Below are 14577 nucleotides of genomic sequence, written 5' to 3' on the forward strand. Positions count from 1 at the left end.
ATGTGGGATCTTTCTTTTCCAGGTGCTTCTACGTGCTGCTACCCCTGTGGCTTCAGCAAAGGCAGAGGCAGCCTCCTCACCTCCCTGCTGCAACTGCTCAGATGCCTTTGGCGGTCGTCCTCTGGGGTTTGGAGCCTGTGAGGGCCCCGCCAATGTCTGCTCCCCCTGCGACTGTGCAGGGGCAGACTCAGCCATCACTCTCCGGGGAGGCATCTATGGCTCTGACTGAGGGGCTGGCAAAGGGGGTGGATGTTGGAGCGGAGCCCCCACTTACATGTCCCCTCCCACCATCATCCTTCTCATGGGATACCCGCACTTCCCTGCTAGCAAGAAGCTGGAGACCACCTTGCTGCACTACAGTGCGGACATTAGGGCCCACGTCTATACTGACATCCCTCCGAGAAAGGATGTCTATGAGCCTCTGGTTTCTCGTCTCCATAGATGCCCATCTATCCTCCATAGATGACCATCTATTTAGAAGAGAAACCATGTTGTCATTACACTGGTGCTGTGATTCCTCCATGCAGGTGGCCATCCTATCCATCGAGGAAGCTATAGATGCCAGTGACTGTGCCACGGTGTTGCTCATGTTGGAGATGGACTCTTCCATTATCTGCACACTCGTAGTCAGCGCAGTCGCAAAACCAGTCAGAGCCTCTTGCATTTGTTCCTGCAGCTCCAGGATCGCCCTCTTCTTGCATGGCCCCCGAGGCTCAGCGTCTGCATGCAGCCGAGCAGAGCTAGGAGAGTCCTGCGCCCTCTGACGAGGAGTCTCCACTGCTGTCCCTGTCTCCACCACCTGCTCTTTCACTTGTGAGTTGTAAGACACCAGGTGATAACACGATTCCACCTTGCGACGGTCCCACCGAGGTGTGCATATCTGCGCTGGTGCTGGTTTGCGTACTGTGAGGTGACGCTGCGCCCTCAGAGGCAGAAGGCTCCTTTGAGGAGTTTTGTTCCTCTTGCTCTTGGACGGGGGGGGGGGGGGGGCGGCTCCTGATGGAGCTGTTGGAGAGTAAAGACATGATTAAATATGTGACACATACCATTATACAAATCATCACCATTAATTTTCTGTTCACATAACACCCCACATGAGTGACTGATGAAAGGCATGCAACTGTATGGATAATAATTGTCACCAGCTTCTTTACTGAGCCCCTCTCTCCATCTCCCAGTTCCGGAGCCTCCACCACACCAGCAATATCGAGTGCTGCCTCCTCCGCGCTTGACAAATGAAAGATGGACTGAGGACCTCCTCCCGTTCTCTCCCTCTCCCTCTTATTGTGGGCAATCTTTTCCTGCAAGGAGGCAAAGAAGAGAAGGTTTAAAGAGACTGATGGAATGACCTTCATTAATGGAATGGCATACAGCTTCACAGGGAGACTTTGATGGAGTGGCTTGGCGCTACCAAGTTGCCTGCTTTTGTGCTGTTACTTGCTTTCATTGCATAACAATGATGCTGAGTGTGAGGGGTGGAAATTAAGATGGGGACCTTATAATGTAAATAGAGAGAGATGGATGGATGAAGGTCTAAGGGATCTTGGGCTGAGTAACTTTGTGCAGGAGTACGGTTGGCAATGCACAGTGGTGGGGATGTGATGACAGGCACAGCATCATCAAGGTAAGTATAGGTTTATACTTACTTTTCCTGATCTTAGAAGATCATTAAACCTTTTCCTGCACTGTACCCAGGTGCGACGCACTACTGAATTCGCCGTTATCTCTTCGGTTACATTAAGCCACGCTGATTTAGTCTGTTGGGGAGGCCCCTTCCTGCCATCCGCAGGGAAGAGAACCGCCCTACGTGCCCTCACTCCCTCAACAAGATGCTGGAGGGACTCATTGAAACAAGGCACAGATCTCTGCCTTTCAGATGTCATGGTACAGACCTCCACTCACTAACACAAGCTTCATGAAAGAAAATCCAGCTATCAGCAAACGGGGTCATGGCCCCTTTAAATATAGCGGCAAGAAGCACGTCATCCAGTGATGTCACCGGATCCGCTCCCATTAATTGTAATGGGAAACGCACAGGGCGGGCCCAACAAGGCCCTTAATGGTAAGATCTTATTTTTGGCCGGAATCGCCACAGAAGCGGGTTCGTCACCTGCCGCCACCATCTCCCGCCTTCACCCCGCCCAGGTAGGGGAAATCGCGGCCATCGTTTCCAAACTTCCCAAACTTAGATTCCTGAGATCTGGAATCACTTTGCTTCTGCACACTCTCAAAGAAACCAATATTTTTCCTATGGTTAGGTGACCAGAATTACACATAATACTCTAGATGGCATCTGGCAGCAACAATCTGATGGGTGCAAAAACATGGCAAGGCGGAAGCCCTTATTGCAAATTCAGGCACAAGCTGTTCATAACTGTGTGACCATTCATTTTAATGGATGTAAAATCATTAGCAAGGTAGTGCCCAATTTTACAATAAGGGCTTCTGCCCCACCAAGGTGCAGAAGAGGAAACCTAAGCACTATTATGGGGTAGAGTTTCCACTTTGGGCACAATCGGTGATCCGGGTACAAAATGTGCCCAAAATTGCGCTAGTTTTGAGAAGTTTTTTTACCCCCTCAAGTTTCCGCTCATATTCATTTGTATATTGCTGAACGTAAAATCTGCCATGAACCAGCGCAATCCGGCAACATTTTATAATGTAATTTTTTAAAAAAACTTTTTTGCTTTAAAAAATATTAGAAGTGGTAACTTGTTTCAGTTTTATTAATACAGCTGAAAATGGTTTATCCCAAAAAATAAGAATTTTTAATCAGTGTCTAGTCTACCACCTGTGAGTAACCTGATTTTAAATAACTGAAATTGACTTTAAAAAGCTATACAGAATCATTAGCTGGTTATATAGGTGGACAGTAGTCAGTTTCTTAGTTTTTGCATTTAAAAAAAAATTAACTTTTAAAATGTGCTTATTAGTGCTCTTCGGCCCAAAAAGCTTACTTTTAAGAGCCTCCTCGAAGGCCTGCAAACTGGCGCAACTAGCGGAAACTTGCAATGGTGGTTAGTTTGATTTTTAAACCAGTGCAAAAGATCGTGGAAACTCTATTTACGCTGGACATAATTTGCACTCGAAATTCCGCAATCTTCTGTACTGGTTTTGCCGATTTCCGTCGATTTGCGCTGAAGAAAAATCGCAACCGAGCAAAAATTCCAGGCCTATGCTGATAATTTAATAGAAATATAATAAATAGTTCAATTTTCTGCTCAGGTCACTATGATTATTCCATTTAACACATACTCCCTCTTTCTCCCATGCTATGCCTGGGAATTAAATATACCAGGTTATTTAACGATCAGGAAGGGTGAGGTGGGGTGGCTATGTTAATAAAGGAAGGAATCACTGTAATACAGAGAAATGATATTGGGTCAAAAGATCAGGATAATGAAACAGTTTGGGTGGAGGTAAGGAATAATAAGGGGGAAAAACACTAGTGGGCGTAGTCTATAGGCCTCCGAACAGTTGCAACTCTGTTGGACGGAGTATCAATCAGGAAATAGTTGAGGCTTGTAATAAGGGAACATCTATAATTATGGGGGATTTTAACTATCATATTAATTGGACAAATCAAATTGGGCAGGGCTGCCTTGAGGATGAGTTCATTGAGTGTATTAGGGATGGGTTTCTTGAGCAGTATGTAACTGAACCGACCAGGGGGCAAGCAACCTTAGATCTGGTCCTGTGTAACAAGACAGGATTAATTAAAAATGTCCTAGTAAAGGATCCCTTGGAATGAGTGACCATAACATGGTTGAATTCCATATTCAATTAGAGGGTGAGAAGGTTGGATCTCAAACAAGTGTGCTAAGCTTGAATAAAGAAGACTATGAAGGTATGAGAGCGGAATTGAGTAGAGTGGATTGGGAAAATAGATTAAAGGGTAAGACGATACATGATCAGTGGTGTACATTTAAGGAGTTATTTTACAACTTCCAAAAAACATATATTCCGCTGAGAAGAAAAGGGTGTAAAAGAAAAGACAGCCATCCGTGGCTAAGTAAAGAAATTAAGGATAGTATTTGACTAAAAACAAGGGCATATAAGGTAGCCAGATCTAGTGGGAGGATAGAGGATTGGGAAAACTTTAAAAGACAGCAAAAAATAACAAAAAGATTGATTAAGAAAGGGAAGATAGATTATGAAAGTAAATTAGCAAAAAATATAAAAACAGATGGTAAGAGTTTTTATATTTATATAAAAAGAAAAAGGGTGGCTAAAGTAAATGTTGGTCCCTTAGAGGATGAGACTGGGAAATTAATGGTGGGAAATATGGAGATGGCAAAAACACTGAATGAATATTTTGTATCAGTCTTTACAGTAGAGGACACTAAGAATATCCCAACATTGGACAAACAGGGGGCTATAGGGGGGGAGGAGCTAAACACGATCAAAATCACTAAGGAAGTGGTACTCGGTAAAATAATGGGACTCAAGGCGGATAAATCACCTGGACCTGATGGCTTACATCCTAGGGTCTTGAGGGAAGTGGCGGTAGGGTTTGTGGATGCATTGGTAATAATTTTCCAAAACTCCCTGGACTCAGCAAAGGTCCCGGCAGACTGGAAAACTGCTAATGTAACACCCTTATTTAAAAAGGGCAGTAGACAGAAGGCTGGAAACTATAGACCGGTTAGCCTAACATCAGTGGTAGGTAAAATTTTGGAGTCCATTATTAAGGAGACAGTAACAGGACATTTGGATAATCATAATTTAATAGGACAAAGTCAGCATGGTTTTCTGAAGGGGAAGTCATGTTTGACAAATTTGCTGGAGTTCTTTGAGGAAGTAACATACAGGGTGGATAAAGGGGAACCAGTGGACGTAGTGTATTTAGACTTCCAAAAGGCATTTGGCAAGGTGCCACACAAAAGATTATTGCTTAAGATAAAAAATCACGGGATTGGGGGTAATATTCTGGCATGGATAGAGGATTGGCTATCTAACAGAAGGCAGAGAGTTGGGATAAATGGTTCATTCTCAGACTGGCAATCAGTAACTAGTGGTGTTCCACAGGGGTCAGTGCTGGGTCCCCAACTCTTTACAATCTATATTAACAATTTGGAGGAGGGGACCGAGTGTAACATATCAAAGTTTGCAGATGATACAAAGATGGGAGGGAAAGTAGTGAGTGAGGAGGACATAAAAAACCTGCAAGGGGACATTGACAGGCTAAGTAAGTGGGCAGAGATTTGGCAGATGGAATACAATACTGGAAAGTGTGAGGTTATGCACTTTGGCAGGAAAAATCGTAGAGCAAGTTATTATCTTAATGGCAAGAAACTGGAAAGTACTGAAGTACAAAGGGATCTGGGGGTCCTGGTGCAGGAAACTCAAAAGGTTAGTATGCAGGTGCAGCAAGTGATTAAGAAGGCCAATGGAATGTTGGCTTTCATTGCTAGGGGGATAGAATATAAAAATAGGGAGGTATTGCTTCAGTTGTACAAGGTATTGGTGAGACCGCACCTGGAATACTGCATACAGTTTTGGTGTCCATACTTAAGAAAAGACATACTTGCTCTCGAGTCAGTACAAAGAAGGTTCACTCGGTTAATCCCGGGGATGAGGGGATGGACATATGAGGAGAGGTTGAGTAGATTGGGACTCTACTCATTGGAGTTCAGAAGAATGAGAGGCGATCTTATTGAAACATATAAGATTGTGAAGGGGTTGGATCGGGTGGATGCGGGGAGGATGTTCCCGATGATGGGTGAAACTAGAACTAGGGGGCATAGTCTTAGAATAAGGGGCTGCTCTTTCAAAACTGAGATGAGGAGGAACTACTTCACTCAGAGGGTGGCAGGTCCATGGAATATGCTGCCCCAAAAAGCTGTAGAAGCTACATCATTACATAAATTTAAAACAGGAATAGACAGTTTCCTAGAAGTAAAGGGAATTAAGGGTTACGGGGAGCAGGCAGGAATTTGGATATGAGTCTAGGTTCGGATCGGACATGGCCCTGTGGGTAGCGGAGTGGGCCCAGGGGCCGTGTAGCCTGATCCTGCTCCTATTTCGTGTGTCTAATTCTGTTAGATTCAGGAGATGGTTCTGTGATAGTAGATTGGCGGTTAGGATCAGATCAGCCATGATCTTATTGAATGGCGGAGCAGGCTCGAGGGGCCGATTGGCCTACTCCTGCTCCTATTTCTTATGTTCTTATGTTCTAATCAGCCAACTACTGGTCCAGATACCTAAAATATAAGTCTTTCTGAATCTGGTTGCACTGCTCTTCATTATTTGCACTGTCTCCTGTTTTGATATCTGCAAACTTGCAAACATTGCTTAAAATACCCTTGTCTACGTTGTAACTGCAGCATATATGCACTGTTCTAAAGAAGTATGTATGAATTAACTTAATTCTGTTTCATTCTAAATTAAATTGGTATGTACAGGAAACTTTGAGTTATCCGGAGGAGAACCGTCCGGCAAGCTTGAGCCACCGGCAAAAATCAGGAGCCGTTTTTTATTCTTTTCGTTTCTTTTCTTTGCTTTTTTTGAACAGTCAAGCTCTGTAAGGTCTGTAGCTAAGCAACAGCTTCAGCTAGAGATGCTACAGAGACGCTTGCCGACTGTTTAGAGGCTGTTGCTAAGCAACAGGGTTTGTTGATTCATACGGAGATGTTTCAACATTAACTCTGGAGTGTCCGGCGGTTTTGAGGGAACGGCAGCAGCTCGGTCCCATCGGTGCCGGATAGCACAAAATTTCCTGTATTTTCTATAAGTGTTGTATGGAGTTAGCAGTGATATTAACAACTCGGTGTCTGTTTCACTTCTGAAGCATCTTGGGGTGTTTTCTACATTAAAGCATTATATTATGTAAGTTGATTATTTTTAAGGAATTGACTCAATTTCTACTCCTGAGTTTTCATTTTAAAAATACTATTTTATGGGCTAAGGACTTTCTACCAATTGTAATGGTGGAAAGAGCCCATTTGTTGTATTCAGTGGCAATGTTTCCTGTAAGCTGCGCTTTGTTCTGTACGGCCTGTTTCTTTTAATGCGCGGTCCCTTTAAATTTCCATGCCTGCATGGTATTTACAATGGAGAAGCCGGTGAGCGGCCTGCGCTGGACCATTCCCATTACTGCGCAGTCGCACAGCTTAGAGGGAATGTGGTACAATAAGTAAAATACAATGCAGTCATTTAACTTATCAGGATACAACAGGACTGTAACAGCAGCCAACCAAGGATTGAGCCAGTAAGCTTTCACAACAGACCTATCAGTTAGCAGTACATTTCAGATTAATGACTGAGCGTGCCTGTACAGCAGGTTAATCCCACTTTCCAGGATGCTAAGAGATAGGGAGGCTAGTACTGAGGCATTTCCCAGCATGGGAATCCCCTCCTCATGGCTCCATCCCTTCTGACGCTAGGGGCTACGTTTGCAGTTTATGTAGCATCTGCCTCAACTAGCCCCCTGTGCAAATCGGCAGTCTAGATTGAGATCAACATATATGGGTGCTGGATGATTTTCCGTCCCCTCTGCTGTGCTCCCAGCTAATTTACAGTGGGACTCGCCGCTGGGCACGGGCAAATTCAGGACCTATATGAGCAGTGCTTTACTGTATTCTTTGTTTTCTGTTTTATTTTATTGTTTCTGTTTTTTTGTCTGGAGATTCAAAAAGTTGTAACCATAAACAAAGATGTACATTCCTGTACCGAACTTTTAAGCATGCAACCGTTGCAGTTTAAGATATTTTTCCAAAATGACCAAATAACTATTTCAATTTCAATTTCATTTGCCATATGTAACTAGTACAATGGAATGCTTACTCCCCGATAACTCCCACAATAAGCTGTGGGAGCTCACAGAGACACGTCGCTATTCTCCAGCGCCATGTTCAGAAAAGTCAATTCAATGGCATCCAATGGCAGTGGGAACGCGATGTCCCTCAGCCGCTCCGTCACCGCTGTCTCCTCACTGTTGCCGGCTCCACGATATGGTGGCCTGCTTCTCCCGCTCACGGTCCGGCCTCTGGCCACCATGCCCGGCTCTCCCTCCTCCCAGTCGGACTGCGAGCTTCCCGCCGAGGAGCTGCCGGCCGACGTGCTGTAGCGAGTTGTCGTAGCTGCTGCTGCTGCTTACTGCAGCTGCGCTGCCTCCGCCCGACTCGCCGAACACATCGTCGAGATGTATAAGCTCCGGTTGCCGCGGATGATATGATGTCTAATATGGTCTCAGAAATTATACCAGAAATAATTGAAAACTTTAGTGTTACCAATATTGCTTTGGAGACTCACCGTGGTTTTACAAGGTTTAAATAATAGACTTCATGAGACTGTAAACAGAAAATAATTAATGCCTAATATACCCATTTTTATGTACTTTTTTAAATATGCCAACTTTGAGATTTTGATGGTTAGTTAAGTATTGTCAGTTCAATTGGTGTGCTATATCAACAACAATACAAATACTTGTATTTCTGTTGTGTGTTTAACAAAAATACATGTCCCAAGCAGTTTCACACCTATGGGTAAGGATAATGGATGCTGAGTCTGGAAGGGAGAGATTAGTAGAAGTGACTGACAGCTTGGTTGAAGTTTGGGTTTTGAGAAGGCTTTCAAAGGTGCACAGCAAAGTGGGAAGGCTTAGAAAGGGCATTCCAGAAAATAAGGCGGATGCAGCTGAAAGCTCTATCATCAATGGTGGGGAAAAGGAAGAGATGCAAAGAAGACTAGAGCATTCAGGAAGGATTATAGAGTTGGAGGAGATTCCCGAGGTAGGTAGGACAAGGCCAAGGAGAGATTTAGATGATGATATGGATTTTTAGTTTGATGTGTTGGGGACGGGGAACCAGTTTAGGTCAGTGAGGACGGCTTGGTAGATGAGTAGGACATGAAAATGAGTTTCTGTAGCAGGTGGGTTGAGGGTGGGCAGTGTTGTGGAAGTGCAAGTAAATGGTCTTGTTGATGGATAGCATAAGCACTTTAAAGCTCAGCTCAGTGTTGAACAGAATGACAAAATTACAAACAGTTTGGTTCAGTCTTACAGAGTGGTCAGGGAGGTGGGTGGAGTCTTTGGCAAGAGAGTGGACTTTGTGGTGGGAGCTGAAGATGGTGGCTTTGGTCTTTCCAATGTTAAGCTGGAGAAAAATATGACTCATCCAGGAGTTGATACCAGATGGCATGGAGATGGTGAAGAAAAGTGGAGCAGGCATAGAGCTGGGTATCCTTAGCATAAGTGTGAAAGCTGACCCTGTGACTGGATATTGTTGCCAAGAGGCAGCATGTAGACAGGGGAAAGGCAGCACCAGGGATCTATCCCCGGTTGACCCCAGAGGTGATGCTGAAGTGGACAAAAGAGAAACTGGAGATATGCTGACTGTGTTGGATACATAAGAATGGAACCATTTGAGGGCAATCCCACAAATCTGGATAATGGAGGAGAGGCATAGTCAATGGTATTGAATGTTGTGAAAAATTTGAGCGGGATGTTATATGGGGATATTTTTCTCCATTTAAATTAATGGATGAAAGATTGGATGTGTTCCATACAGGTGTGCACTCCAACCTGCCCGGTATCCTGATATCCACTGCGCCCAGGCTCAGGCGATCCAGTACGCTTGGGCACTGACCCAAGAAAATCTCCTTATAGTGTTATTTTATATCAGATGTAAACACAGCACAGAAGGATGCCATTCAGTCCATTTGTCTCTGCTGGCTCTTTGCAAGAGCAATCCAAAACCAAAAGACTTCAAATATTAATCTGATTTGCCAATAAAAGATGCAATGGTTTATGCCTCAAACGTTCCCTGTGACAAAGCATTCCATGCTCCAACAATCCTCTGTGTAAAGAAGTTTCTTCTAACCACTTTCTTCACTTTGTGACAATTGTAAATTAATACCCCACCCCCACAGACACCCCAATCAGAGAAAATAATCTTTCCGTATGTACTCTATCGATACTCTTCATAATTTTATAAACCTCTATGATTTTATAAACCTTCTGTTCCAGTGGAAATATTTCCAGCATCTCAAGTCTCTCATAACTATAGTTTTCCATACCTTGTATGCGTTCTATGGCTTAAATGTCCTTTCTATAATGAGGGTGTTGGAAACTACACACAATACTGTAACTAGGGCCTAACTAATGTTTTTATAAATTTATCATGGTATGCTATATCAGATGTTATTATATTTATATAGTGTTATATCAGATGTATCAGATTTTATAATATGACATTGGATGTTGTAGAATTGCAGTAAACTTTTCATCCTGCCATCCCAAACCTCTTTCTTTTAGACCTTGCCACCTGTGACAATGAGATTGAATGGGGTGAGCTTCTCACGTCCTACGAGACCACAGAACCGCCGCTTACCATCACGATGGGCAACAAGATCACCATCTGCACCAGCTGTACTTAACCGAGCTGCACAGAAACACAGTCAAGCTTTCTTATTTGACATAAAAACTTCAATCATATAACATTTTTAAGTGCACCAAGCAGGTTAGAAAGTGCTTCATCTGCATACTGACTTTCTTAAATGATGCTACATTTCAATCCTAGAAAACATTACACAGAAGGTATCCTTCACCTGATTTCAAAATGGCTTAAGAAGGAAAAGTTTGTTAAAATTGTGATTGGTAGTCTCCAGTACTTAACATTGACCATCTGAATCTACACACTTTGCGTATCTGTATCAATTAAATTATGAATTACAAATTAATTATTTTCCAATGTGTATTTATTAGTTAAAAATAAGTGAATGTTTATTTTACAATGTTTACTGTACAATTCTGTATTTTGTTGTAAACTTGTACATCAGCTGTATTCTATGAGGAGCAGAAAGCTCAGTTATTTGCATGCTAATGTGTTTGTATATGCATGTGTAGTTGAAACTTGCAGCTATGTCTGTGGGAATTTAGATAACACTTACCATCTATATTACCGGTTTATGATCAGGAGCAAGTTTAATTCCAATCAGGTCTTTCTTTCCATTATGATGTGGAAATATAAAACCGAGCAATGAGACAGCTTCACTATTTCATTTTAAATGTGTCTTGACATTATTATTCATTTAAGGCACTTTGAAGAACAAAATGTTGCTCGCCTGTTCCCAACTGTAAAAAAAAAATGTACAATATTAAAAATAAAACTGACTGTAGTTCGGGTATTTAAGATTTTATATTGTAATTTTGCAGTTTAACTTTGCATTATCCTATAATGCTTCCCATGGTTTCCTGAAATGCACTCCATGCTGGGAGCCCCCATTAGTAAAATTGGCCCTCTAGAGATAACACCGAATTATCCAAGGCCAGAGATGGTAGATTTGATACTCTGTACAGCTCCTTTTACACTCCTCTTGTAACATGTTTCAACGCCAACCTCAAAAATGCAATTGGTACTATTCTCGCCTGGCGTTTCCATTTCTCACACACTCTATCCTTAAGGCTTTTTGAGTGCAATTGCTCAGCTAACTCTGGGTACTTTTTTTTTCCTGTGGCCTTGTCTCTGAGAACTAGATTGAGACTAACCAAACTTGTTTTGTTTGTGGCACCTTTACACATATTACCAAGAAATACACTCGACACAACTGGCTGGGCAGATTCCAACCCAAGTACCAGAGTGAAAAATGTTTTCTAACTCACTGTGTCATTCAGTATTCAACAGTTTTCATTTCCCACTTTGATTAACCAAAATTTGTATTAAGTTTTCCTGTTGTACCAAGGAATGTTAAAAACTACTGCGATGATCTTGGAATTTGTGAAACATTTTGAATGAAAGTGTACTACCCATGTCCAAATATGTCTACGCCCATGCTTTTCCACTGCTAGAAAGTTAATATTCTCTTCCCCCATTTTTCACATTTACGAAGGCAGCCTGTATATATTCTGATTTCAGATGATACAACTCTTTTGCCTTTTATAACAAGGCAGCTTCAGCTTTAAATCAATGGATGTTATTTCTCATTCTCATTTTCCCATTCTTTGTCCTTTTAAAAATTTGAAATTGACCTTTTTTCTACCTATCCTTTAGTTTCTATACCTTCTGAAAATGAACTGAAACGGCCACCTTCCTTCATTCCCTTAAAAATATATAGACCCAGAATTTGCGGACCTGATGACGGCAAACTGGCAGTGCCCGCCGTCATTTCGCCTCTGAAACTGACCGCAACTTCAGGGTTTAGCGCAGGCACAGCCTAACGCAGAAATCCTGAAGTTGTGGTCTGTCATTCTCTGCTCCGACACTGGCTGCACTGTGCCTCCACCACCTTCCCCACAGAGGGCAATCACTGAAATCTCTCAAATCATGGAAACTGACAAAAACTAGTCTCTTCTGCAGTAATTATGCTGTTAAATACCCCATTAAAAGTTAGACCTTTTGGATTAGGTGTAACTGGGTTTTTTACAGTGTATTGGCTGCTAAACAAAGGTTATGGCCCTGAAAAACTCATTTTAATTTTGTGCCGTGTCAAATTTATCCATTTTAATAAAAAAAAATGTTTTAAGAATCTTTAAAAAAATGGTTTTATTTTTTAAATTTGTTCATCTTTATTTCAGGTTTCCCTTTTCCCCATGTGAGAGCCCCAATCTTTGATTTGCACTCTCTAACATTTTTTGAAAGTTAGAATTTTAGGAGCTTACTCACTCCCTGATTCGCTGTCTGTGAGAATTCTGCGTTTTTATTGGCTGCTTAGACATCTTTGTTGATGACACAGCAGCACTTTGCTGGGAATCCAGTAACTTCTGTTGATTTGAATTACGCGTCGGAAAAACCAAAATTCTCGACACAGAGATCGCGAGCTCTTTGTGCATAACTTACTTCGGGGCCAATGGCAAACGCCTTCGCTTCGCCACTGATGGCAAAATCCGGGCCATAGTTTGATTGGCTTACAAAATGACTTTGAGGGCATTTAAAAAAAATCTAAATCAAAAACTGACATGGTCGCACTGATCTCCGATACGGTTTTATACTTTAGAATAGGAAAGAACTTCTGACAAATTAGTATGCTTACCAGTGCTCCACACAGTAATAGAGAGCAAACTCATCTGTAGTGGGCTACGAGTTGAAGTTCAATACTGTCAATCTGTGCCCAACACTATCAGAGACAAGAGTCTGGAATGATGTAATCCAGCAGCTATCATTATTACCAGTCAGCATCATTGGATATGAAGTTGGCAGTGTAGTTACCTTCCTTGGCCACATCAGGCTTAACATACCAATGGTCAGCTAATTCTGGCGCATGGGTTTTCAGGGAATCATTTACCATTCAAGTCAATGGAAAGTAAAATCGAGCGGCATTTAAAACAGGCGGCTGATCTGATCATGTCAGTTTCCTGTCAGGTGGATTAGGGTAAAATTAACCTCCCACGGAATCAGATACGCATCATGTTGCCTTTTATTTATTTTTACTATAGTCCTCTGTTGTCAACCATGAATAGCAAATACCAATGTATAAACAGGGTTAGAAATTTTTATGACAGAAGCCGTTTCTGCCCATTTTCTGCCATTAAGTCACTTCCCGAGTTCTCTCACACTTGTTGGCCCTTCCCGCGATATCTGCCCTGAGTCCTGAATGCCCTAATTTCAATACATAATAATGAGGACCATTGACGCTGCAGATCCTAGTTTCTTGCTTTGATATTCACAATGCACTCAGGATAACTTTATAAGGCGATAATTTGATACAGGAGAAAGTGAGATGTTTCCGAACCTGTAGAGTCTGGTGAGTTTGACTAATGATTTATGCGGCTGGGAAACACTATTTGCAGTGGGTTTTTTTTTGCCATTCTGCCAATACACGCCTGGACTTGCTTCTCACTGTGAGAGTCAGACCACGACCAGATTTTCAGCACCCCCACCCCTACCCACAGTGAGGAATTCTCAGAAACTGGTATGGCTTTCTATTACCATTCCCACCATAAATTATACATTAATTATAAATAAATTTAAAGCAGAAATAGATAGTTTCCTAGAAGTGAAGGGAATTAAGGGTTACAGGGAGTGGGCAGGAAATTGGACATGAGTCTAGGTTCGGAATGGTCATGGCCCTGTGGGTAGTGGAGCGGGCCCAGGGGCCGTGTAGCCTGGTTCTGCTCCTACTTGTGTTCTAATTCTGTGTTAGATTTCAGGAGATGGTTTTTGTTAAGTCTGTGTGTTATAATGAGAATTACTACACAGACCACAAGAGTAAACTTTAACAGGTCTTTACTGGTTGAAGGTCAGGGCGGAACTGCCCCATAAATCCTTACACAGCACTTCTATACCGGTGTGGTCACCACCGGTATTACAGTATACAGCAGCCAAGATAAAGTAGTGCAACTCTTAAAATAGTTCTCTTAAAGGTGGAACGGTTACATACACTACAATCCTCCCTTTTTAGCTTAACAGTATATATTTCCCATTAAACATAACATCATAACATATATACACAACTTCATGTAAAAACAGTTCACAGATTCAGTCTCTGAGGCGGCGCCTCCTGCACCTCCTGACTCGGTCCGGATAACGCCTCGGTGGTGTAGTTTTCGGTGGTGTAGTAGGTTTTCGTTGCTGGGGTGACTCATCTAATAGTCCTTCACTGGACTTAACAGCTTGAATTTTCGTAACTTCAGGACCAGCA

General features: G+C 42.5%; 1 protein-coding gene across 3 annotated transcripts in view; it reads left to right on the forward strand.

Moving 5' to 3' along the window:
* Nucleotides 1-11127, forward strand: part of LOC147112682 (uncharacterized protein KIAA0408-like) — a 46513-nt gene extending 35386 nt beyond the window's left edge. For all 3 annotated transcript variants that reach the window (XM_085997174.1, XM_085997175.1, XM_085997173.1), the window contains exon 7: nucleotides 10256-11127. In XM_085997174.1, coding sequence (XP_085853300.1) covers nucleotides 10256-10438 — 183 coding nt within the window. In that variant the 3' untranslated portion in view covers nucleotides 10439-11127. The remainder of the gene's footprint in view (nucleotides 1-10255) is intronic.
* The last annotated feature ends 3450 nt before the right edge of the window (nucleotides 11128-14577 follow it).

Source organism: Somniosus microcephalus, chromosome 9 (genome assembly GCF_052327205.1).
Source record: "Somniosus microcephalus isolate GS21.2 chromosome 9, FLI_Smic_1.0, whole genome shotgun sequence".
Classification (NCBI taxonomy): Eukaryota; Metazoa; Chordata; class Chondrichthyes; order Squaliformes; family Somniosidae; genus Somniosus; species Somniosus microcephalus.